Source organism: Arachis stenosperma, chromosome 5 (assembly GCF_014773155.1).
Source record: "Arachis stenosperma cultivar V10309 chromosome 5, arast.V10309.gnm1.PFL2, whole genome shotgun sequence".
Classification (NCBI taxonomy): domain Eukaryota; kingdom Viridiplantae; phylum Streptophyta; class Magnoliopsida; order Fabales; family Fabaceae; genus Arachis; species Arachis stenosperma.
Genome location: NC_080381.1, coordinates 20,903,674 through 20,927,852, shown reverse-complemented (window position 1 = coordinate 20,927,852; position 24,179 = coordinate 20,903,674). Strand labels below are relative to the sequence as shown.

At 33.5% G+C, this 24,179-nt stretch overlaps 2 protein-coding genes across 2 annotated transcripts; both read left to right on the top strand.

Moving 5' to 3' along the window:
• Positions 1 to 11,099: 11,099 nt before the first annotated feature.
• On the top strand, positions 11,100 to 12,676 carry LOC130980230 (12-oxophytodienoate reductase 2-like). The gene is made up of 4 exons (XM_057903889.1): positions 11,100 to 11,370; positions 11,450 to 11,580; positions 11,666 to 11,809; positions 11,890 to 12,676. Exons 1-4 carry the CDS (start codon positions 11,165 to 11,167, stop codon positions 12,474 to 12,476), a joined length of 1,068 nt encoding a protein of 355 aa, XP_057759872.1. The 5' UTR covers positions 11,100 to 11,164; the 3' UTR covers positions 12,477 to 12,676.
• Positions 12,677 to 12,916: 240 nt separating this feature from the next.
• On the top strand, positions 12,917 to 14,609 carry LOC130980229 (putative 12-oxophytodienoate reductase 11). Its single transcript, XM_057903888.1, has 3 exons — positions 12,917 to 13,373; positions 13,460 to 13,636; positions 13,850 to 14,609. Exons 1-3 carry the CDS (start codon positions 13,022 to 13,024, stop codon positions 14,452 to 14,454), a joined length of 1,134 nt encoding a protein of 377 aa, XP_057759871.1. The 5' UTR covers positions 12,917 to 13,021; the 3' UTR covers positions 14,455 to 14,609.
• The last annotated feature ends 9,570 nt before the right edge of the window (positions 14,610 to 24,179 follow it).

Genomic DNA, 24,179 nt, shown 5'->3' with positions numbered 1-24,179 from the left:
CCTGGAAGGCCTCCGACATGCCTGGGATAGACCCCGAGCTCATGTCCCATAAGCTCTCAGTCTATCCGGGATCCCGACCTATACAGCAAAGAAGACGCAAGCTCGGCCCAGAACGAGCCCTAGTAGTAGAAGAGCAAGTACAGGGGCTCCTGGAAGCTGGCTTCATCAGAGAAGTCAAGTACCCAACATGGCTAGCCAATGTAGTGCTAGTCAAAAAACAAAATGGCAAATGGAGAATGTGTGTCGACTATACCGACCTAAATAAGGCCTGTCCCAAGGACCCTTATCCCCTACCAAGCATCGATACCCTAGTAGACTCCAGCTCGGGGTATCAATACTTATCATTCATGGACGCCTACTCGGGGTATAACCAAATCCCAATGTATGAGCCAGATCAGGAGAAGACATCATTCATCACACCCAGAGCTAATTTCTGCTACGTGGTCATGCCATTTGGATTGAAAAATGCAGGGGCCACATATCAAAGGTTGATGAATAAGGTATTCGCCTCTCACCTTGGGAGCCTAATGGAAGTATACGTCGACGACATGTTGGTAAAGACCAAGAAGGAAGTCGACCTCTTGTCAGACCTTTCACAAGTCTTTGACACCATAAGGCTGCACGGGATGAGACTAAATCCCGCAAAGTGCGCCTTCGCGGTGGAAGCAGGGAATTTTCTAGGGTTTATGCTAACACAAAGAGGGATCGAAGCCAATCCCGATAAGTGTAGAGCTATCCTGGAAATGAAAAGCCCGACTTGTTTGAGAGAGGTCCAGCAGCTGAATGGCCGACTTGCAGCCCTCTCCAGATTTTTGGCAGGATCAGCACTAAAATCCCTTCCACTGTTCTCCTTATTGAGAAAGGGATGTCAGTTTGAATGGACTCCTGAATGCAAGGAGGCGTTCCAGGAGTTCAAAAAGTTCTTAAGCCAACCTCCTATTCTGACCCGACCCGTAGCTGGAAAAGACCTCGTCCTATACTTATCTGTAGCAGACAAGGTTGTCTCATCAGCCCTGATAAGAGAAGACGGGGTCGGCCAACATCCAGTATATTTCATCAGTAAAGTTCTACAAGGCCCTGAGCTAAGGTACTACAAACTAGAGAAGTTTGCCTACTCCTTAGTAGTAGCCTCACGAAGGCTACGGCCTTACTTTCAAGCTCACACAATAAGAGTCCGTACGAACCAACCCATGAAGCAAATTCTCCAAAAGACGGATGTTGCAGGGAGAATGGTTCAATGGGCAATAGAGCTCTCCGAGTTCGACTTAAGATATGAAACTCGGACGGCGATTAAAGCCCAATGCCTCGCTGACTTCGTTGCAGAATACGCAGGGGATCAGGAGGAAAAACCAACTACATGGGAACTCTATGTAGATGGATCCTCCAACAAAACAGGAAGCGGTGCAGGCATAATATTGGTAGATGAAAGAGGAACCCAGATAGAGGTTTCCCTAAAATTTGAATTCCCAGCTTCAAATAATCAGGCAGAGTATGAAGCCTTGATTGCTGGATTGAAGCTGGTAGAAGAAGTCGGTGCTACAAAGGTGATGATATATAGCGACTCACAAGTGGTGACCTCCCAAATAAGTGGAGAATATCAGGTAAAGGACCCAAATATGAAGAGGTACTTGGAAAAAACTCTGGAACACTTTGGGCGCTTCGCAGAAACCGAGGTCAAGCACATAACTCGGGATCTGAATAGCAGAGCAGACGCCCTATCCACGTTAGCAAGTACCAAGCCAAGAGGAAATAACAGAGGCTTGATCCAAGAAACTCTCCAGGAACCCTCAGTGGTAAAAGTAGAAGATAAACAAGAAATATTTGAAGTGGTCGGGTTAAACCTCGGATGGATGAACCCCTTGGTCGAATACATAAAATTCGACATCCTCCCCAAGGAGGAGAAAGAGGCTAAGAAGATCTGAAGGGAAGCACAACACTACACCTTGGTGAGAAATATTCTCTACAGAAGGGGGATATCAACACCATTATTAAAGTGTGTACCGACCTCAAGAACTACCGAGGTATTAGAGGAAGTACATAATGGGATCTGCGGAAACCATCTCGGAGCGAGGTCATTAGCCAGGAAAGTGATCCGAGCTGGATTCTACTGGCCAACCTTGCAGAAAGATGCCACGGAATTTGTGAAAAAATGCCTACCATGTCAGATGCACGCAAATTTCCACGTGGCTCCCCCAGAGGAGCTCATCAGTATCACTTCTCCATGGCCCTTTGCAAAATGGGAAATGGATTTGTTAGGTCCTTTTTCCCAAGCGCCAGGACAAGTCAAATACCTGATCGTGCGAATAGATTACTTCACAAAGTGGATAGAAGCAGAACCATTGGCCACCATCACCGCACAAAGAAGTCAGAAGTTCCTCTACAAAAATATCATCACAAGGTATGGGATACCTTATTCCATTACCACAGATAATGGGACCCAGTTCACCGACTCTACCTTTAGAAGCCTAGTAGCCAGTATGAAAATCAAACACCAGTTCACCTCGGTGGAGCACCCGCAAGCCAATGGGCAAGCCGAGGCAGCCAACAAAGTCATACTGGCAGGGCTAAAGAAAAGATTACAAGATGCAAAAGGAGCCTGGGCTGAAGAGCTCCCACAAGTGCTATGGGCTTACAGGACGACCCCTCAATCCGCCACTGGAGAAACACCCTTCCGACTAGTTTATGGCATAGAAGCCATACCAATAGAAATCAATGAACAAAGCCCAAGGGTAATTCTCCATGACGAGATCGGGAACATACAGGGGCACAAAGAGGAGCTCGATTTGCTCTCCGAAGTCCGAGAAGAAGCCCAGATAAGAGAAGCAGCGTTGAAGCAAAGGATGACTACAAGGTACAACAAAAAAGTATTTCGAAGAACATTTGCCCCGAATGACTTGGTCTTAATCAGAAACGACATTGGAGTCAACACATCAGGGGAAGGAAAACTCGCTGCTAATTGGAAGGGACCATACAAAGTCAATGAGGTCTTAGGAAAATGTTATTATAAAGTAACCGACCTGAACGGCACCGAGTTACCGAGGTCGTGGCATGCTTGTAATATGAAAAGGTACTACAGTTAAAAGCGAACTCTACTCCCTGATGTACTCTTTTCCCAACTTCATGATTTTTTCCAAAATAAAAGGGTTTTTTCTGGAGAAGGGTTTTTAACGAGGCATCATAGTAGAGGCTAAGGAAAATAGGTTGTCAAAAGCCCTTAGTAGCAATAAGGTCCCACCCCCAATAATAAAAAGATCTTTTTACAAATATCTCTTATAAATTCCTTCTTGTTTTCTCTTTTTTACGAAACGCGCTGACTTAAGCTCGACAAAACGTGAAAATCCCATGAACCGACCTAGATGGTCGTCAGGATAAAACGACGAGGTACAAGTTGGTGTAAAGAGGTTATATAAGTTGATCGTAAGAAACTCGGAGACAATCCGACTCATAAGTCGAAATGAAAACCCGAGTAGAAAAGCTCGGAAACACTTCGACCCGTAAATCGGAATGAAGAACCGAGTAGAAGAAAAAACGCATCCCAAAAATAACCTAAGACATAAAAGCTCAATAAACCACAAAGTTGAGCATAAAGGAATAATGGAAAAGAGAGATCGAAAAAACCTAAGCCCAAAAGACTGTCAAGCTCATAAAGACAAGCCAAAGAAAAGGTTTTCCAAGAAAAAGGTCGGAAAAATTCTCTAAAAGTACCAAACAAAAACAGAAAAGCATGCACGCATAAAGGTAACCTAAACCCTTATCCAAAAAAGGATATTTATTTATTTTTTAAACCCTTATTAAAAAGGGTATTATAAAGTGTTTGTTTACGGCCTTAAAAGGCCAAAACATCACCACCAACACAAATAAAGAGTTTAAAAAAGGGGGACCCACAGGCCGGGCCCCCAAATAGCCAACAAAATTACTTTTTTGGAAGAGGAGTAGACGGATCACCACCACCAGAGTCAGGAAGAGCGCCACCAGGACCGGGAAGAGAGGCATCCATAGGAGATGAAGAGGAAGTCGGAGGGACGGTAGAAGAGCTCGGAGCGTCCTTAGGGCGAGGAGGGGACTCAATGATCCTCTGCCCCCAAGTCTTCAATTCTGACTCAGAAACGATTACGGGGGCAGGAGGATCCACAATGACACCATCAATGACGACTTTGTCCGGATCTAAAGGAGAAAGGTCCAAGTCAGGAGCAATGACCCCGACCTGCTCCTTAAAAATCCTCCAAGCCTCCTCGGCGCCATTAGCAATAGAGTCCTCCAACTCGGCATAAGCCTTCCGAGAATTCAGCAGGTCATTCTTCACAGACACAAGATCTTCAAATAAACTTTGATAGCTGGTCTGCGCTGTTTTCCTCAAGCCCACCTCCATGTTGCATTGGGCTTGCAACTTCCTCTCCTTTTCCCGGAGGTTATCTCTCTCCTCCTTCAACTTGGCGACTTCCTCCTTCAACTCCCTCTCATGCTCTTGATATATAAGAAGCCTCCCTTCCAGCTCTTCGACCCTCGAGGTCATTCCCAAAGAGCTGAGTGGAGCCTTCTCAAAAATATCTAAGAGTTTGCCATAAACCCCCGCCGCCTTGAGACTCTCCTCAACCAGAGTGGTAAGGTGGTGCCGAACAGAAACATCATCCATGCTTATGCGAGCATGGGGGTAGATATTCTTTCGGACGAACGCAAGAGCATCCGCCTTAACCTCGGAAGAGCCAGACTCCAAGGTCTTGCGCTTCTTCTTCTCTGGCTCAGGAGAAGGCCGGGCAGAGGGGGGCGGCTGAGAGGAAACCGAAGAAGAAATCACAATGGGCTGGGAAGGAGTCCCAACGTTCCGAGGAGGAGGAGGAGAGATAACCGCCTTGGCGCCACCAGTCCTGGCGCGGGACCTTGCTTTGGCCTCCTGGACTCTCTGATAAGACTCTTGAGCATTTGTCTTCGCCATCTCTGAAAAAACAATAGATAATAGATTAAGACAAGTCGGAAAAGTTAGTCAGACAAGTCGGAAATCTAACAAACAAATGAAAGCTACCTAGCTGTGCCTGGACAAAGGTCGGAGACCCCCTGGAGAAACTTTTTAGTGTCCAAATATCGGGCCCTCCCCCACGCTTCTCGGAAGAACCCTACAATGGCTGCTTCTACCTCATCCAGGTCGTCCAGACCATATTTCTCGCAGGGGGAGGCCTCCAGCCAGTATAAAGGAAAGCGGGGAGAAGAATTATCATCCAGAAAAAAGGGATGGTGACCCTCTACAGCTTGCACTTTGAAAAAATAATTTTTAAAGTCATGGAAGGATTCGTCAAAAAAGGTGAAAATTCTCCGACCTTGTATGGCTCGAAAAGACACCCACTGTTGCTTATTGTTTAGCCCACTGAAGGGTTTGGTCATATGGAAAAGATAGAAAAAAATCTTCAAAGTGGTCGGGAACTCCAAAGCCTGGCTAATAAACTGATAAATTTTCAAAAAACCCCAAGAGTTGGGGTGAAGCTGGGTAGGGGCAACTCGACAGTGGTGCAAAACAGACATCTCAAAATTCGAAAAAGGAAGAAAAACACCCAAACGGGTGATCATACATTCATACATAAAGAAAAAATGAGGGGTCGCCTCGTCGGCCCTCCCAAAACAAACCCGGTCTTCCGGACCCGGGACTACCAACTCATACTTCGGCTCGTCCTCCTCAGAAGTACAAATTCTGTGGCGAGTACGAAGGTGGGTGATAAACTCAGTATCGACCAAGGGTTCCTCCCCTAGGACCGTGACATCAACCCACTGGGAGAGAACATCTACGGAAGCCATTTCTTTTCTTAAAAAAGGTGACAAAACCCTACAAGGAAAAAGAAAAGAAAAATAAAAAAATACGGTCTCTAAAAGGAGGGAATACGGAACCAAACAGAAATGTACAAACCAACCTACTTATCTACAAAATAAAAGCATGCAAATATAAGGCATGTTACAGAAGAAGAAAAAGCTAACCTTTATCTGAAAATGAAGGTTGGAAGAAAGCGAAAGTCTTCGGAACACAAGAGTGCAGCACGAACCAATGAAGAGGAGATTTGAAAAATCGCAGAAACGAAACAATGAAAGAGAGGGAAAGTATTTATAAGCACGTTAGGGGCACAATGGTAAAAGCGGGGCAATCATTAATGAGAATGCATCGTTACCAAGACCATCAATCCCTACGCACATCCCTAACGGACACGACGCTTGATTAGACGTAACTGTCAGAACCAAAAGGCTACGAAAAGTCACGTCGGTTTCAGACCATCACGTCGGTCCTCCTACATGTCGGCTACGACCCCGAGTAGAATACTCGAACCCAAATCTTGAAAAGAAAATTGGGCTCGAGTAGGGGCACTGTTCATACCCTGGCCCAACAGTAAAGACCCAAGTCCAAACAAAAGGCCTAATCCCACGGATTGAGCCTCACCCAATACCAACCTTCGTCCTATGAAGTCGGTTCTCACCACGACTTGCTCTAAAGAAGTCGGGCACGAGGGTTAGCTGGCAGATAAACACTCATTCAAATGAGTAACTGCCCCTAGAATCTCTCTAACCACTTCCTAGAGCCATATCCTAACCTCCCTAAGATAATGGGACGGTTAACACCCTAAAAAGGTGGCACTACTCCAACGGTGGTTATTGGTTCACCACTATAAATACACTGACACCCCTCAGGTATCTCCAAGTCCCAATACTCTCTAGACCTGCTCACACCCTTGCTGATTTAGGCATTGGAGTGTCTTTGCAGGTACCACCCCCCATTCTTTCATGAGCACAAGTCGGACGGAGGCCCCCGAGTTGCAGACCCACTTGAAAGCCTCCTTCTTCATACGTTTGGGCCAACCAACGCTATCCACCCCATCAATCTCCGGTTATCCATCGTAACAAAATTAATACAAAATATATCTATATACTATATTAATATATGGTATGTTAAATATATTTTAACAATAAGTCAAGAATAAATTTGATATTCGGATGCTGTTGTTATATGAGAGTACAATAAGAAGTGCTTATTATAAGTCAAGAATATGATATAATTATGTTGGCAAAATCAACTAAATATCAAACTAAATAAACATAAAATTAATATGAGATATACCTATATGATATATTAATATATAGTATCCTAAAAGTATTCAAATAATTTGTATTATGTTAAATATTATTTATTTATTTTACTAGGATAGAATCACATCTCTTATCTCGTTTTTATTGAAAATAAAATGGGAGTCAAATATAAAACTACATCCTTAAGTAGAAATAGACACAAGAAAAAAAGTTAGCTCCTAAATTTGGACTCAACAAGGAAATTATTAGTTGTAGTATATTGGCCTATTACATATTTACATTTTGCCATTTTGCTAAAGTTAGGAGACAATAATTAAAAGTTATTTTGTTTAATTTACATATTTATTAAAAGTTATTTTGTTTAATTTACATATATAATATCATAAATATATATTTATTACATCTAAAAAAATATTAAAAAGTCAATACGCCGTTTGGTTAACACTTTATTTATACTAATAAAATTTATGATTTAGAATTTAGTCTTTAGTAGTTAGAGTTAGTAAAATTTTAACAAAAAAATAAAATTTAAAAAGATAATCTATCTATTAGTAATATATTAAAATAGAGCCTAAAATAATTTTTAAATGCATTGTTAGTCTTCTAACTTTTTAATATTATAGCACGTCAATTTAAGTGGCTAATTAGTATATATATCTAATCTAAGTAATTTAGCTTTTAATCCTTCTACTTCTATTTGAAATACTTTTTAATCCTTTCACAAAATAAAATGATCCACTTATATTTATTACGTAATAAAAAGATCCACTATTCTATGTTTTCGGTGTTAATATTAATTTTTTAATAGATATAAATTGAATTAAATTTTAATTCATTTTGACCTCTAATTTTATATTTATTTTTTAAATATTTATTATATAAATCAACATTCACTTTAAATATTTTTTTATTTTCTCTCACATAATTTTATATTTTTTTATTGTTCTCTATTTTTGCTAAATATATGTATCAAGTGATTATGTAATTATACTTATTAGGAAGAAAATAAAGAAAAAAAAAGACTTGAATTAAAATAATTACTTAATCAAGTCAGACAATTTTTTTTAAGTGTTGTTTGACGAGCTATCTTAATATTAATTTTCATATATTTTTTTATAATTAAATTGGGTGTGAAACTTATAATGTGAATCACCTACCTTTTACAATAATAAAGGATGCACTTTAAAATGTATCAAATAAAAATGAGTACAAACAATATATTTCAACCTTAAAACTATTTTAACTTTTAGTATATGACTAACATATATAGTAGTTCATAAAATTTGTTTGCAAGATTCTATGGGATTTAAAATGAAGCAAGAGGACGAGTGGATTTCAAAAATAAAAGAATATGGATTATACTAGGTAACTAATGACTTTTTTGAACAATATGAATATAATGGGTCTTAAAATTAGTTCAAATCAAGTAAAACACACTACATTTCCAAATTACTCACCTAGATCTTAATATTAGAATAACCATCCGTATACTTAGTGAATTGAACATTCGATATATTCATTATTTACATTATTTAATATTTTTATTGTCTACCTATACTTTTTCAAAGAATATTTTTTTTCTATTAGTGTATTGTGATGAATAAATTTCATATTTTTTTACAAGAAGAAGTGTGAATAACTTTCAAGTGACATAAATGTGCTTTATGGATAAAGTTGTATATTATGTGTTTATTTTTAGAATATGTGAGTGGATATTTGTATGATTTTTCAAGTTGTTGAATGTTTTTATATATAAAAGTGATATGTAATTTTATTAGAGTGTGTTTTTGTGTTTAAGTTATAAGTGTATGTTGTAAGATCAAAATTTACCATAAAAAATAGATGCATAAGATTTTCTATGAATAAAGTTAATCTATATTTCCATAGAAAGACGTGTGTGATTTTTAAAAATTATATATAGTTTTTTCTCTGTCAATAAACTTTCATTTATTCCTTATCAAATAAAATAATCTCTTTAAAACAGAAAAACTTACATAATAAAACATAAAAAATACTTCATTCAAAAATAATATTTGTCTATGTAGTTTTTAATTTCAACATAATATTTTTAACCACTACAAATGTATGCATTTTTCAATTTTCATTCTTACAAAACATATGAGCTTATTTATAAGGATACGATAATTATATTAACGAAATCCAAATAAACATGATTAAAGTTTGATTTGGTTAAACACATTTGCTTAATTTATATTTGGGTGTTAAGTCATAACCAGTAAACTTTGCTTCTTCTGTTTTTAATCATAGAAAAAATATATTTGTCATTTTAATGAAATTATCATTTTATAGTTTTTCTATCATTATATTATTATTTAATTTCATTTTACTTTTTATTTTTACATAGGTTACCCTATACTTATATATTAATAGTAATGTTATTTTTTTAATAAATATAAATTGGTTAATAAAATCTAATTCATTTTCTATTTCTATTCTCACATATATTTATATTTATTATATAAATCAACATTTAATTCACACACTTTTTATCTCCTCTCACATAATTTTATACCATTCACTCTTTCTTTTTTATTATTACTAATAGTTTGCACAATTATTTAAAAAATTTTGTTGATGATCATGATTCTTTATTTTAATTTACTAAATAATTTGCTCATTATATGCTAGATGATGAACTCCTAAAATATTATAACGTATATATAAAATTTTTATTATAATGTTTTTAAGTTTTCTTTTGTTATTTTTGATCTAATTGTGTTTATCAATTATATATTATTTTTGTCATTTATATATCACTTTTATTTTTAATCATTTATATTTTTTAATATTATTTAATATTATTTTTTATAATAATAATGTTAAAAAAAGTATGATGTCATAATTCATGGATGTTATTTTTAATAATTAAAACATTATACTCATATTTGCATTACATCTTAAAGCTTCATTCTTACACTATAATATTTGACTTTGTTAAATATATATATATTAGGTGATGAACTTTTTCAAACACTAAAATATATAATGTCTTTACAATTTTATTTAAATTAATATTAATTTTTAAAAGAATTTATTAAATAATCTTTTATGTATAAAAATTAATTAATTTTAGTTATACACAACGCACGAGTTTAACTTAGTTATTCAATTATTTGTGAGCTGGAAGCGAGGGTAACTAAGAAGAGGAAAGGAAAGGAAAGGAAAGGAAAAGAAAGGAAAAATTGAGAAAGAAAAAGGAGGAACCTAGACGATCTATTGCTAATTGTTATCATACAGTTGACGGTTGCGGTGGATGTATCCTGCATGATGGCCTCGTCATAGCTTATGATTATTTGACTAAATCAAGTAATTAAATAATAATAGTTTCTTCTTATTTTTTTTCGAACTCATATTATTGAATAATTTATTTATGAATAAAATAATAATTAAATTTTTAAAAATTTTAATTTTAAATTAATTAATTATTAAAAAAATATTAATTTTGTCTTAAAAGATTGTCACGTATATAACAATTTTATAAATAAAATTTTACCTGTTTTAGTAAAATTTATAGTAAATAAAAGATAATTAATAAAGATTACATGAAAACTCAAAAAATAATAAATACTTTTCTATCTAAAATTATAATGTTGGTATGTTCATGTGACAATGACGACCCACACATCATTGTAGATAATAAAACATATGAGCAATTTAATTTTGTTTGGCACTTAACGAAATGATATATATATCTACTACTATCATAGAAAACATAATTAATATTTTTTTAATAATTAATTAGTCCAAAAATAAAATCCTATGAGAATCTGATTGTCACGTTATTAATATTCTTTATTTATTCATTTGTTTTGTTCCCTTAAATCTGGTATGATTTGACTTTATAAGATAAATGAATGGAGACTACTATAACAACCAAATAATGAAGGCTGCTGGGGTTTCAAACGCAATGGTAGACGTCATCATCCGCACACCACACTTGAAAGTAGTTCAAACTTTGATATCTGATTCTCTTTTATTCTTCCTTGCATCCTCCTTCTATAAATAGTAATACCCCTTTATTAGTTTTCACTTGACTCACTTAATAATACATAACAGTTAACACAATCTGATCTGATTCCCACATATGGTTGCCATGGAGAATCCTCTTGTTAGCCCTTATAAGATGGGCAAGTTCAATTTATCCCACAGGGTGGTGTTGGCACCACTCACCAGACAAAGATCCTACAACCATGTTCCTCAGTCCCATGCTGCCTTGTACTACTCTCAGAGAGCTTCCAAGGGAGGCCTTCTCATATCTGAAGCTACTGTCATCTCTCTCTCTTCTCAATGGTACACACCCTTCCACAACTTGTTCCTATAAATAAAGTCTTCTTTTCATATCATATCTTACAACCTAGTTGCTATGCAGGTATCCCAACATACCGGCAATATGGACTAAGGAGCAGGTCCAAGCATGGAAGCCTATTGTAGATGCTGTCCATGCCAAAGGTGCCATCTTCTTTTGTCAGATTGGCCACGTTGGAAGGGTTTATGATCCAGGTATATATTCTTATTCTCCACCTTACCAATTAAACTTTATTACCATATGCATGTACCTATTTTTCATGTATGTTGTTTTCAACAGAGTATCATCCAGAGGGGCAAGAGCTAATATCTTCCACGGACAAGCCACTCACACAGTTCACACCACCTAGGAGGCTAAGAACAGAAGAAATTTCACATGTTATCAATGACTTTCGACTTGCTGCTAGGAATGCTATAGAAGCTGGTAATTAAGCTTATTCAAAATATTACAAATTTGCAATCCACTAAGAATTTATAAAGCATGAACTTATCTATGGAATGTAGGTTTTGATGGGGTTGAGATCCATGGGGCTCACGGCTTTTTACTGGAGCAATTTATGAAAGACAAGGTGAATGATCGAACGGATGAGTACGGTGGATCGCTTGAGAATCGTTGTCGTTTCACTTTGGAAGTTGTTGAAGCTATTGTGAATGAGATAGGAGCAGAAAGAGTTGGAATTAGACTATCACCTTATGCAGATTATGCAGAATCTGGAGACTCCAATCCAGAAGCATTGGGGCTTTATTTGGTTAATGCCCTCAACAAATATGGTATTCTCTACTGTCACATGGTTGAACCAAGAATGAAAACTGTTGGAGAAAAAGTTGAAAGCCCTCACAGCCTTGTGCAGATGAGAAAAGCCTTCAATGGCACTTTTATTGTTGCTGGAGGATATGACAGAGAAGATGGGATCAAAGCTATAAGAGAAAACAGGACAGATCTTGTTGCATTTGGTCGTTTGTTCTTGGCTAATCCAGATTTGCCAAAGAGATTTGCACTTGATCATGCTCCTCTCAACAAATACAATCGCCAAACATTCTACACTTCTGATCCTGTTATTGGTTATACTGATTATCCATTTCTTGAATGAAGTCAATGAACTCATGTTTCATAGTTTTTGTTTAGTAGTTCAATAAGGACGATGATGCTACATAATTTTCTAGGTCATTGCTTAGAGTCAAGTTGATATTATACTGTGCAAGGTTCAAGATTTAGCACATAGCATGTAACTACTATGTATTTGTAATTTGTTTGCAATAATCTTAATATGGCCCAACAATTACGCAACAATATGGTGCAATTCAACAATAAAACAAGGCTTGCATTATGCACTTATACAATTGTGGGGAAGGAAAATCAAAGCTTTTAAACTAAGCGAGAGACTTTTCAAATTACATTGACTAAATAAAGAAAAAGATGGTTCAGCATAAAGAGGTGGGCTTTTTTACTTAGACAAAAAGACAAAAACAACATTTTATGGATATAGAAAATATAAAACTCTTGCGGTTCTTATTGTAGCTTGAGTCTGATGGGTACCTACTACCTACCTGATTAAAGGAAAAAAATATCTGGTTTGGAAACCGAAATGGTGACTATGTGTTCCTGCGTTTGAGAGTCCACCAGGCAACGAAGCTGATGACAGATATTTATGCCATGGGTAGCGTTACTCCTCTCCTTACTCCATACAAGATTGGGAATTTAGATTTATCACACAGGGTTGTGCTGGCGCCACTAACAAGGCAGAGGTCCTACAACAATGTTCCACAGCCCCATGCAGTTTTGTACTACTCCCAGAGAACCACCAATGGCGGCCTTCTCATTGCGGAAGCCACTTGTATATCCCCCACTGCTCGCGGCTATGGGGATATTCCCGGGTTGTGGAGCGACGAGCATGTTCATGCATGGAAGCCCATCGTGGACGCTGTTCATGCCAACGGCGGCATCTTCTTCTGTCAGATTTGGCATGCTGGAAGAGTCTCCAACACATGTATGTACTCTCTTTCTCTCTTAATAGAAATAGTAATGTCGTTTATGTGAAGGTAACTAAGTGTTGTATGTTTACGCTACAAAAAGGTTATCAGCCAAACGGTGAAGCCCCTGTATCTTCTACGGACAAGCAACTCTCACCACAACCTCGAGGAAGTGGCACCGAAGTCAATACCTTCGCAAAACCAAGGCCGCTAAGCATCCAGGAAATTCCTCAAGTTATCAACGACTTCAGACTTGCTGCTAGAAATGCTATTCGAGCTGGTAACTTAATTAATTGCATGGAAACATCTTCATGTGCGAAATTTTAATTTTGTGAATATATATCCAAATAAATCTTTAAAAAATTTTGCTCTAAAATTTTTTTATTATATTGAGGCTATTGAACTTTAAAAAATAAGATATAAATTTTTACGTTTGTTAGAACTGTTATTTTTATTTAGACAAATAAATCCTATTTGGATATACTCTTTTTAGGTTTTGATGGAGTGGAGATCCATGGGGCTTACGGCTACCTACTTGAGCAGTTTATGAAAGACAAAGTGAATGACCGAACAGATGAATACGGTGGATCCCTTGAGAACCGTTGTCGATTTCCATTAGAAGTTGTTGAGGCAGTTGCGAATGAGATAGGAGCTGAAAGAGTTGGAATCAGACTATCACCTTATGCGGAGTATCTAGATTGTGGAGACTCCAACCCTGAAGCATTGGGGCTTTACATGGTTAATGCACTCAACAAATATGGTATTCTCTACTGTCACATGGTTGAACCGAGAATGATAACCGTTGGAGAAAAAGGTGAATGCCCTCACAGTTTGGTTCCAATGAGAAAGGCCTTCAATGGCACTTTTATAGTTGCTGGAGGGTACGATAGAGAAGATGGGAACAAAGCCATAGGTGAGGACAGGGCAGATCTTGTTGCTTATGGTCGTTGGTTCTTGTCTAATCCGGATTTGCCAAAGAGATTCGCACTTAATGCACCTCTCAACGAGTATAACTGCCAAACGTTTTATACATCTGATCCTGTTATTGGTTATACTGACTATCCATTTCTTGATGATGCTGCTGCTTCCCCTATGTAATGCAAAGTCGATTATTCTCACTAGATTCAAAGTATTGTGTAACAAACTTGGTTTTCTAATGCCATATGAGCATTGTGTTAAGTGTTAACATTAATAGATTATATTATACTTCCTGTGTAAAAATAGTGTTATTATATTTCACCTGCTTTAAGCCCCAACGCAAAAAAAATTCGGTTGAAGTAAATCTGCTTTGCTGATTTTTCGATATAGCTTGCTAGACTAGAAAGAACTAATAATAATTCCTTTCCAAAAAAAAATTAATAATTCATCTCTGATTTTGTTTGTCTTCTTATAAAAGTTTGGAAAACTACAATGTCTTCTTATTATTGTTGACCTAAAATAATAAGTATTATCCACGTATTGGCGAACCCATTTGAGAATTAGGAGAGACATGATCTTTGGTGGTACTGAAACATGATTTTTGGTGGTACCGATATCTAGGGATGACAATGGGTAGACCGGGTTTTGAATCCATCTCTAACTCTATTCGCGAGATAAGATTTTTATATAAACTCAATCTTATCTTACCTCAAGTTGAGAATATGGCAATCCTAATTCTACATGTTTTTAACCTGTGGATATCCAACTCTACTCATAGGTTATAAAAAATATACAACATTATTATATAATTTGATGATAATTTAAATAGAAAATTTTATTCTCCTCCTCTGTTTATAAAATGTACACTCCCCTCCCTTATAACTTTTAAAAAAATCTCCTCTTTAATCCATTTAAAATTTTGTATTAACTAACATTAATTTTGTCCTTTTTTAAAAAAAAAATTGTTTTACAAAAATACTCTTTAGCAAAAATTTTATTTATTTATTTATTAAATTTTATTTACCAAAATACCGTTTAACAAATTATTTTTTATTGATTAAATTTTTTAAATATTTTTTAAAAAATTTTAATGATTAAAATTTTTTTAAGATATTCTTCAATAATATTTTAATTATTAAGGAACTTATTTTGTAAAAATGTAAAGAAATGAGATGTAAAATTTTTTAAATTTAAAATTTATCTATCTCAACTTATTTTTAAGTTTTAATAAAGCTGTTAATAATTTTTAATAATTCTATAAAACAAATTATTTATTAATATTAATTGTCATACATATTAACAGTGGTAAGATTTTTTAATTTAATGTTAAAATAATATACATTAACATCAAAAATTAATAATAAAGTATAAAAATAATTGTTAACAAAAATTTTGGTAAAATCATAATTTAATAATTAAAAAATTATTGAAAGATATCTTAGGAAAAAAAATTTAATCATTAAAAAAATTTTAAAAGAATATTTCAATAAAAATACAATTTAATCAGTAAAAAAATAAATTGGTAAAGGTTATTTTAGTAAATAAAATTTAATAAAAAATAAAATTTTTGCTAAAGAGTATTTTTGTAAAAAATAATTTATTTTTTCTTAAAAATGGATAAAGTTAACAATTAGTTAACACAAAAAAATTAAAAATTGATTAAATAAGAGATTTTTTAAAAGTTATAAAGGAGGAGAATGTATATGTTACAAATAAAGGGGAGAAAAGTGTTATTTTAACATCTCTTAGATGAGAGGAGTTTTCTCTAATTTAAAATAAAACTGATTTTATGTAAAAAAAATTAAATTATTAATTAATGATCTTATCTTAGTGGTTAAGAATATTTTGTATTTAGTAAGAAGTATTTGATTTAATGTTCATTTAAAACATATTTTTATATAAGTATATAACATATCAATTACTTGTATAATGATCATGGCTCCTGAAGCCATGCGTCACTCTCACATTAATTTGTAATAAAAAATTGAAAACGGCAAAAGCGTTTCGTTCTCGCCTTCATTTTCTTTTTCCATTCTCTATCTTTCGTTTGACGATGTCCCTCTCCTCTCTATCTCTCTTGAAAATTCTAATCCCCTAATTCCCGCCGTTCTCTCCTGGATTGGCTATTCTCTTCTTCTGGCCTGGGTCATTTCTCTCGGTGTTGTGACCTCGATCTTTCTCTCTTCTCTGTGTGACACTCTCTTTCTCTCTTATTTTTTCAATTTCTCTCTCATGGTGTCGTTCTCACTATCAAACCCGGTTCTCTGTTTGTCGATCATTTTTTGCATTCTACTAGTTTCCGGAGGTATTGTGGAGGCCACGGAGGAAACCATTATGGCCAGTTCGCGATTGAAATGGGAGACCTTGGATGAAGGGCTAAAAAAGTGGGCCAAACACAGTAGAGGTCCTTTAATTCTAAATGTTCGCTCAGTAGAACAAGTTAGATATCGGATGTTTAGCCATCGTGTTTTTTAGGAATTTGTTGATATTGTTTCAAATAAATGTTAATTACTATTATGTATACTCTGATCTGTTGGTATATGAAATAAGAATAATTGTTATTATTTGACACCTGTTTTTGCTAATACTCTACCGTGCTATTAGGTTAGGGTTTAGATAGATAAGAACCGATTTCTGGGAGAAATTTGGCAGAGTAACCAAAAGATATTTAGCTTTACAAGTTTGATTTCTCTCATACTTCTGATTCTCAGATCTGATGATGTAGGCGGTGAAGATCTTCGATTAGATCTCGGAGGTTAGTTGGGTTTATCTTGATTTAGGATTTCTCATGTATCCTAAAAATTGTAGGTATTAGATTGAATTTGGATTTCTAATATGTAATTCATAGCAGTTTTGAACAATTTTAATTAATTTTTTGAACTCCATATGTATGAAGAGAGATTGTTTTTTGATTTTCTGTTATATGAAAAGGAGAAACAAGAGGATAAACTGAAGAGGGTGCAATAACAGGAGGAACGTGTTTAGCGTGTTAAGGTAAGAATCATTGTGTTTCTTTCTTAGAGAATATATTCAGTTAAAATTTATTTATCTTCAGAAGATGAGAAGAATTTGATGAATAATATTCTCTTACCATTATAAATAAGATTTTTGGATGATCATGAACTCTGGAACAGCTTTTAATAAAATTTTTAACTTATAAGTGTTATAAATTCTGCTCCTAATTGATTAATTTTTCTTTGGAGATTAAAGAAATATACCTTTGTTGTACATAGATGCATACTTCTTTTAGCTTTGTTAGTTAAAATGTGGCTAATTTTTTGGTTCTAGCAGCAACTAAAACAGAAGCATGTAGAAAAAAACACAATGAAAGTGAGACACATAATAAGAGCTATATACAATCCATATGAAAATACTTCAATTGCTTTCCGAATATCCTAGAAATTGTAGGCATCAGATTGAATTTGGTTTTCTAATATGTAATTCATAGTAGTTTTAAATAATTTTGATTCTTTTTCTGAACTCTGTCTTCATGAAGAGAGATTTTTTTTCGATTTTCTGTTAGGTTCTTCATTTCATTATGTAGTGATTTTATTAGAGTTTGCAATTGTGTTCCTGATTTTTCACTGGGGTTCGCGTGTTTTAAATCTGAGTTTTGTAATTTTTCGTTGATTTTAATACTCAATTTTCTATAATGTACACTGAACTATTGAGCTATTAATACTCATACACACTTGATTTAGGGTAGGGTTTAGGGAGAGGGATTATTTGTGGGAGTGATTGCTGATTGGAATATGGGTCAAATTGAAAAGCTGGATTTGTGGTCATGGAGCTGTCTTTTCGCTTTCATGATGGCAATTGTGAGGTGATCCAATAGCTTCGACAGGTTAGTAGACATTAGATTAATTTAAGTTTTCTAATGATATATTCATTCATTGGGACCCTTGTTCTATTGGGTCTTCCTTTATTTTTTTTCAATTTGTTATTGAAAAAAACTATAGCAATAATAGAAGTATAATGTCTAAAATTAGTTTAGTATTTAAAGTATATAACTATAAGTTCTGGAATCAATTTGAGAATAAGAAAGTTTATTACAGTGCACAAAATGAGTTAAATAAACATTATTATTAGAAAACTATCTCTTTTATATATGGTTAAAGGTTTTTTTCTTTATTATCTTTGTGTAATTTTTTTTCGTAGAAATATGATATTGTGAGTTATGAGTGTTCTTCTATTAATTTTTTAAAATTTATACATCATACTTTGCTTTACTTTTATTTATTTATTTATTTTCTTTTAAAAGTTACCGGTATAAGCACATGAGCTCTTGATTTATTAATGTGCTCGAAGCCTACACCCGCCTTGGAAAAGTCGCGAAGTAACCTTTCCTTACCTATTTCCTTCATTTATTTATTCTAATTCTTATCTCATTGAATTAATTTATTGATATGTGTTTCGATGCGTTAATATGGGACTTTTGAAATTGGAAATCTACCTGGGCTATGGATACTTTGTGTGCCATTGTTTAAGAAATACGGTTAGAATTCAGAGAGACAGGAACATTTCACTTGGATGGTTCAAACCTTGCTTTGTTCTTCGGAAAAATCTTGGAATAGATGCTACTGGTGTAAATTCTTCTTTTGTATGCCTTCTGAAACTCCTTCCTTTCTTATCTTTGGTTTGCCTTAGTCACTAAACAAGAGATGAAGAATATTTTGGAATTTAAAACTTAGTCTATGAAGGTGATGTTTTTTTAAAGGAAAATTTAGCTACTTTGTTTATAATAATAGCTTTTTTGTGTAAAGAAATTAGAAATAAATTTGCAGTAAATTTCAATTCTGAATTAACAGAGGCTATAATGTTACTTTAGTTGTTTCAATCTGAAATTTCTGGTATTATACTATCAAATAAATATTGAATTATTGAAATATTAATAGTGTTGACATCTAAATGTATGTAGTTTGTGAATTTATTCTTGTGCTATATCTGAATTCAGCCATTACTTTTTATCTGTATTTTTTCGCATGTCTATTGGTTAGAAAGGCCCCTATTTTTTTAAGTTTTTATCTTTTCTAGATATTTATTTTATTTTGACTGTTGATACTATATCAATTTTTAATCTTTTTATTATGAATGGCAAGTTTTTTTTATCTTGAAACTTATTTTTCTCAATCTTAAATGATATAATTTTATACAATTAAATAATAAAAAAATTTGGGTGAATATATGCTATTTGTCTTCAATACTCATGTCATTCTTTATCTTTTTTGTCACCAGTAGTTATTTATTTAAATTTGTGTTCACTTAAAAAGTTAAATCGAGTGTTATATTGTTTCTTTGCAAAACTAATGTGATTCACTTCTATATGAATGGTATTAACGGATGAAAATATTTCTATATCTGTCTCTTGAGTGTTGATATTCTTGAATCTGACTATTGTTGACACTTAGCTACACGTAATTAATCGTTTTATTACCTTGGTTGGGAGCATTGATAGATTCTTGCTTTTGCTATCTTCTATAATGTTGTATCCTGCTGTCTTTTAAAATTCGTTGTTTATTCATACTACTTTTCTTTGTGGTTTGTGTTATATTTTTGTCCTGCTGCTGCAGATTACCACATACTCCAGATATGGAGATTTACTCTATGAATGGGGTCGGGATCCCAATGTAAAGAGCCTATGTTTATAAGTCAACTTCCCAATCGAAATACTACATTCCGTTTCAGATTGACACATCAGCAAATGTTGGAGATGAGGACCCTTCTTTAAAAGATGGAGTTTATAGTGCCAATGGGAATAAAACCGTTCTTGTTTTAAGCGCTTATTTCATGTGTGCAAAAGATTGGCGGGGAAAAACCTGCTTTAATCTTTCAGGCATCCGAACATTCATAAAGGAGTATGAACACGCTGCTCCGGCTAATCTTCTCGGAGGAAAGGGAACCTAAAGTGGTGCTCATGTTGATATATTGGAAAACTTCGCACTTATTGAAGATATTATACAAGTAGCAGCAGGGGCCTTTAGTGAGGACTTAGGTGGAGATAGAGTTCACTCAGATTTTCAAAGGGTCTGAAAATATTAACTCTCATTGCAATAAATATTCCGGCTGGCAGCTCTTCCTTTGTTAAATTATTTTTTACTTTTTGGATTATAAATACTCATTGTTATCTTAGTTTAACATGAGTATTACCCATGATGTTATAAAGAACTGTTGTTAGGAATTAAATGGAAATGTGCACTAATCTTTGATCATTTTAGCATTGATATTGTCAGGGACGGTTCTACATACATTGTTGTGGGGGCAAGCGTCTCCACTACAATTTGAAATTTTTTTAGTAGTATATGATAATAATATTTATTTGTCCCCATTAGATTATTAAATTTGACCCCACAATAAATTTTTACTCAACTTTTGGTACTTAATCGTCAATTTAAAAATTTTATTTTAGAAATTCGTTAGAATTTAGAATGATCAATTATCAAATTTAAACGAAATTAATGTTCTTTTTTAAAAATCAACTCAAAAGAATATTATTTATCTTCTTTTCAAATTAGCTTTAATTTTTGCATAGCAACTATATTAATTGAAAGAACTTTTTTAACTATAAATATAAATAAGAGTCGACTTCTAATTGTGTTAAGAAGTAAATTTTTAAATAATTATTTAGTAATATATATAAAAAGAGAGAAATTTTAATGATAGTTAACAGAAAAAATTATTTAATTTTTTTAAAATATAAAACTTAAATAATAGAAATTTAAATTATATATTATTATTTAAATTACTATTTTAGTATTGTAATTTATATATTAGATATTTTGAAGGCTAATCATATTTTACAATAATAAAATATAATCATAACAATAATTATGTTATATGTATATAAAAAATAATTATTTGTATAAAATATATATTAAAATATAAAATACACATTAAAAATAAGTTAAACAATACATATATTTATACACAGATATATAATAATTAATAAATAATTTAATATTTAATTTTTTATATACATATATTATTTTTATTATAAAAATAATTATGATGTTATATAAATTTTGCCCCCACTACCAAAATTTTTTGGATCCGTCACTGGATATTGTGACACCGAACTAATCATTTCTATGTGTTATGAGTTTTCTGAAATGTTACGTGTTCTATATGTTTGTGTTAGCAATAATTTTAAGACACTTCCCAATTGTATCATAACATTAATAATTTTCTCTTTTGGTGCATGCATTTATCTTCTTTTGTTAGTGCTGCTAATAACACATATACTTAAAATGATGACAAGGCTATGTGTAACCACAAAATCAGTCATGATTTTCTATTCGATTGTTTATTTTTTTTTATTAGATAAAGTAATTTCAAAAACATTTGGATCTTATTACTCTTTTTCATGTCATTTTGAGAGTGAAATAGGCAATTCTCTGAATACACAATTTTGACATTGATGGCACAAAATTATAAATAACAATTTTTAACAAAAAAAAATTAGGACATCATATATTATTAAGGTATATCAGAATAGCATCAATTTATAGATATTTGCTTGAATCTATATAACAATATAATTTTGTTATTTTAAAACACAAGGAGTTGTATTAACATTATACGCATACCCAAATTATTAGTTAATAAGTTGTCATCAAGTGGGTTAATAAGTTCGTTCACTTACCATATTTTCCAGGCTCTTGTGACTCAACTCGAACAGTTTACTTATGATTAGTTTATTTACTGTAGAGTAAGTTTAACTATATATTTTATAATAATAACTATGTTCTCATTGTCACTGTTTACGGAAACACTAAGTTTTTTTAAATATAATGAATAGTGTATTCACTATATTTTACCCAATTATTGCTAAATCCATTTTTGCAATATATGTTGAATATGTAAACTGTAAATAGGTAACAAAATTTTGTATCATGTCATAATGAAAAGATCAGCAACAGCAGGCGCTAGACCATTCAATCCATGAAGTTCTCTATACTCAGAAAGACTAGCAAATTTTTTATGAAGCTTATACATACAAACTTAGTCACTTCATAATAACATAGACATTGAAAACACTATAATATTAACAATACACTTCATGGGTACAAAATATGGTGAATGTAAATTTTAGGATCCCAATCACCCACAGGCTTTAAAATCTTTCAATTGTCAGATCTATCCGGCGGTTCTGAAAGGAGTCCATCTTCAGGATAATGGTGTCATTTTCCTTCAAGTTATAAGTTTGACAACATTCGGCCCAATCCACCCCAAATTTTCACTCTGTGTTTCTTCCTTGACTTTTGAGTAAATGGAAAAAAAAGTTGTTGCCTCCGCTAGATGATAGACCAGCGATTTGCCAAATTGAACCATGTCCAAATGGAGTGAGATGTGCAGCAAAACTAGCACCTAGGTACTGCAAAAAATGAAGCATTGTTAGTGTTTTGGGAGAAATTATTAAAGTTATGTATCGTAAATGAATAATCAGAATTTGATGTGTTTACATAAAGTTGATATGAATTATTTAGAATCAACTTACCAATCTACTTCTGATCACGTAAGCACGTGTCAATGTCTTCCTATAGAAAACCTGTGGATTGTACCTGCTTGAGGATATTTTAAATTGTTAGTCTCCATCCTAAAATTTATCTCGATGTTATTTAGATATAAAATTTATGGATAAATACATAAATTAAGTGTCACATTACCTATTGTCATGTATTTCTTCTCTTTTAGAATTGTCTGCGCTCAACTTAATGGTTGAATTGCTTTCATCACACATAATTATTGGATTGTTAGGGTTATTATCCGCCATTATTGAATCCTCATCCTCATCTAATGAGTCTTGAAGCTCTGATGGTTCAGACTCGGACAGTATCATAACATCAGGTGAGGAGGCGTCACTGTTGCTGCTGTAATCTAGATAAAATACTCTTTTTACATTGTGCAGTATATTTTGTCCAATCGGTCCCCCACATAAAAGTTTTAGCAGAAAAAAATTTAATTGGTTGGTTCATTTCATTAAAAAGTTAAATGAAAAATATCCCAAAGCTCGCATAGGTAAACTGTATAGTATTTCCTCTCCTGACAAAATAAAAATCCCTAATCAGCTCGAATGAACCCTTAGTTATGGCCTTCTGTTTATTTTTACTTTCTATATCCAACACTAAGCAATTATCCCACTCATCAATTGCATAGCATGAGGACCCTAATTCGTGACCATAAATTACTTCAAAATACAGTAGTAGAGCTCTGTCTCCCTATATTACATGTTACTGTTCAAATTAAATGCTGCAACTCACATGCTATTTACGATACATGACATAATATTACATATATTTGATTACCTGTCCGTCGTATAGTCGAAACCTCAGAGTTGCTTCTTTTCCTTTGATCCAGTTTTCTTGGGTTGTCATAAACCTCCTAAGAGCATATAACATCACCATCATAAGTTAGTAAGACTTCGATTATTTGCATTATAAGAAATAGACCCGTGCTGACTTAAGTAAATAGTCATCTTTCATTGATATATTTAAGCTGTATAAGAACCAAAAAAAATGCTGGCTATCATAGTAACATATAGACTACAAACATCATTAATGGAATATGATTGTCCGATGATTATTTTGAAGCCATATACAAAATATAGAAACCATAGTTAATTTCAGTTCCCGTGATAAATGAATAGAGTGGTAAAGAAATCTAAACTGAAAAATCTACAGTTAGCTAATGACATAAATTATTTCAATCCAAGCCAAGCTTGATAAAATATGACATATCAAAAATGGTTATCTAAACAATAATTATAATTAATGAGATTAAAAAATTAAGAAAACTTTTGGTACATAATAACTTATTAATGAGTACAGTTATTTTATGAATCTTATGCTAATATATCTTTTATTTGATTCCGAAGAATTTATTTTCAAAACAATTATATAAAAAATTAT

Coding starts and splice junctions, on each gene's coding strand:
- LOC130980229 (XM_057903888.1), top strand. CDS start 13,022: ATGACAGATATTTATGCCATGGGTAGCGTTACTCCTCTCCTTACTCCA. Junction 13,374..13,459: donor TGGAAGAGTCTCCAACACAT/GTATGTACTCTC, acceptor CGCTACAAAAAG/GTTATCAGCCAAACGGTGAA. Junction 13,637..13,849: donor TAGAAATGCTATTCGAGCTG/GTAACTTAATTA, acceptor TACTCTTTTTAG/GTTTTGATGGAGTGGAGATC.
- LOC130980230 (XM_057903889.1), top strand. CDS start 11,165: ATGGTTGCCATGGAGAATCCTCTTGTTAGCCCTTATAAGATGGGCAAG. Junction 11,371..11,449: donor ATCTCTCTCTCTTCTCAATG/GTACACACCCTT, acceptor GTTGCTATGCAG/GTATCCCAACATACCGGCAA. Junction 11,581..11,665: donor TGGAAGGGTTTATGATCCAG/GTATATATTCTT, acceptor TGTTTTCAACAG/AGTATCATCCAGAGGGGCAA.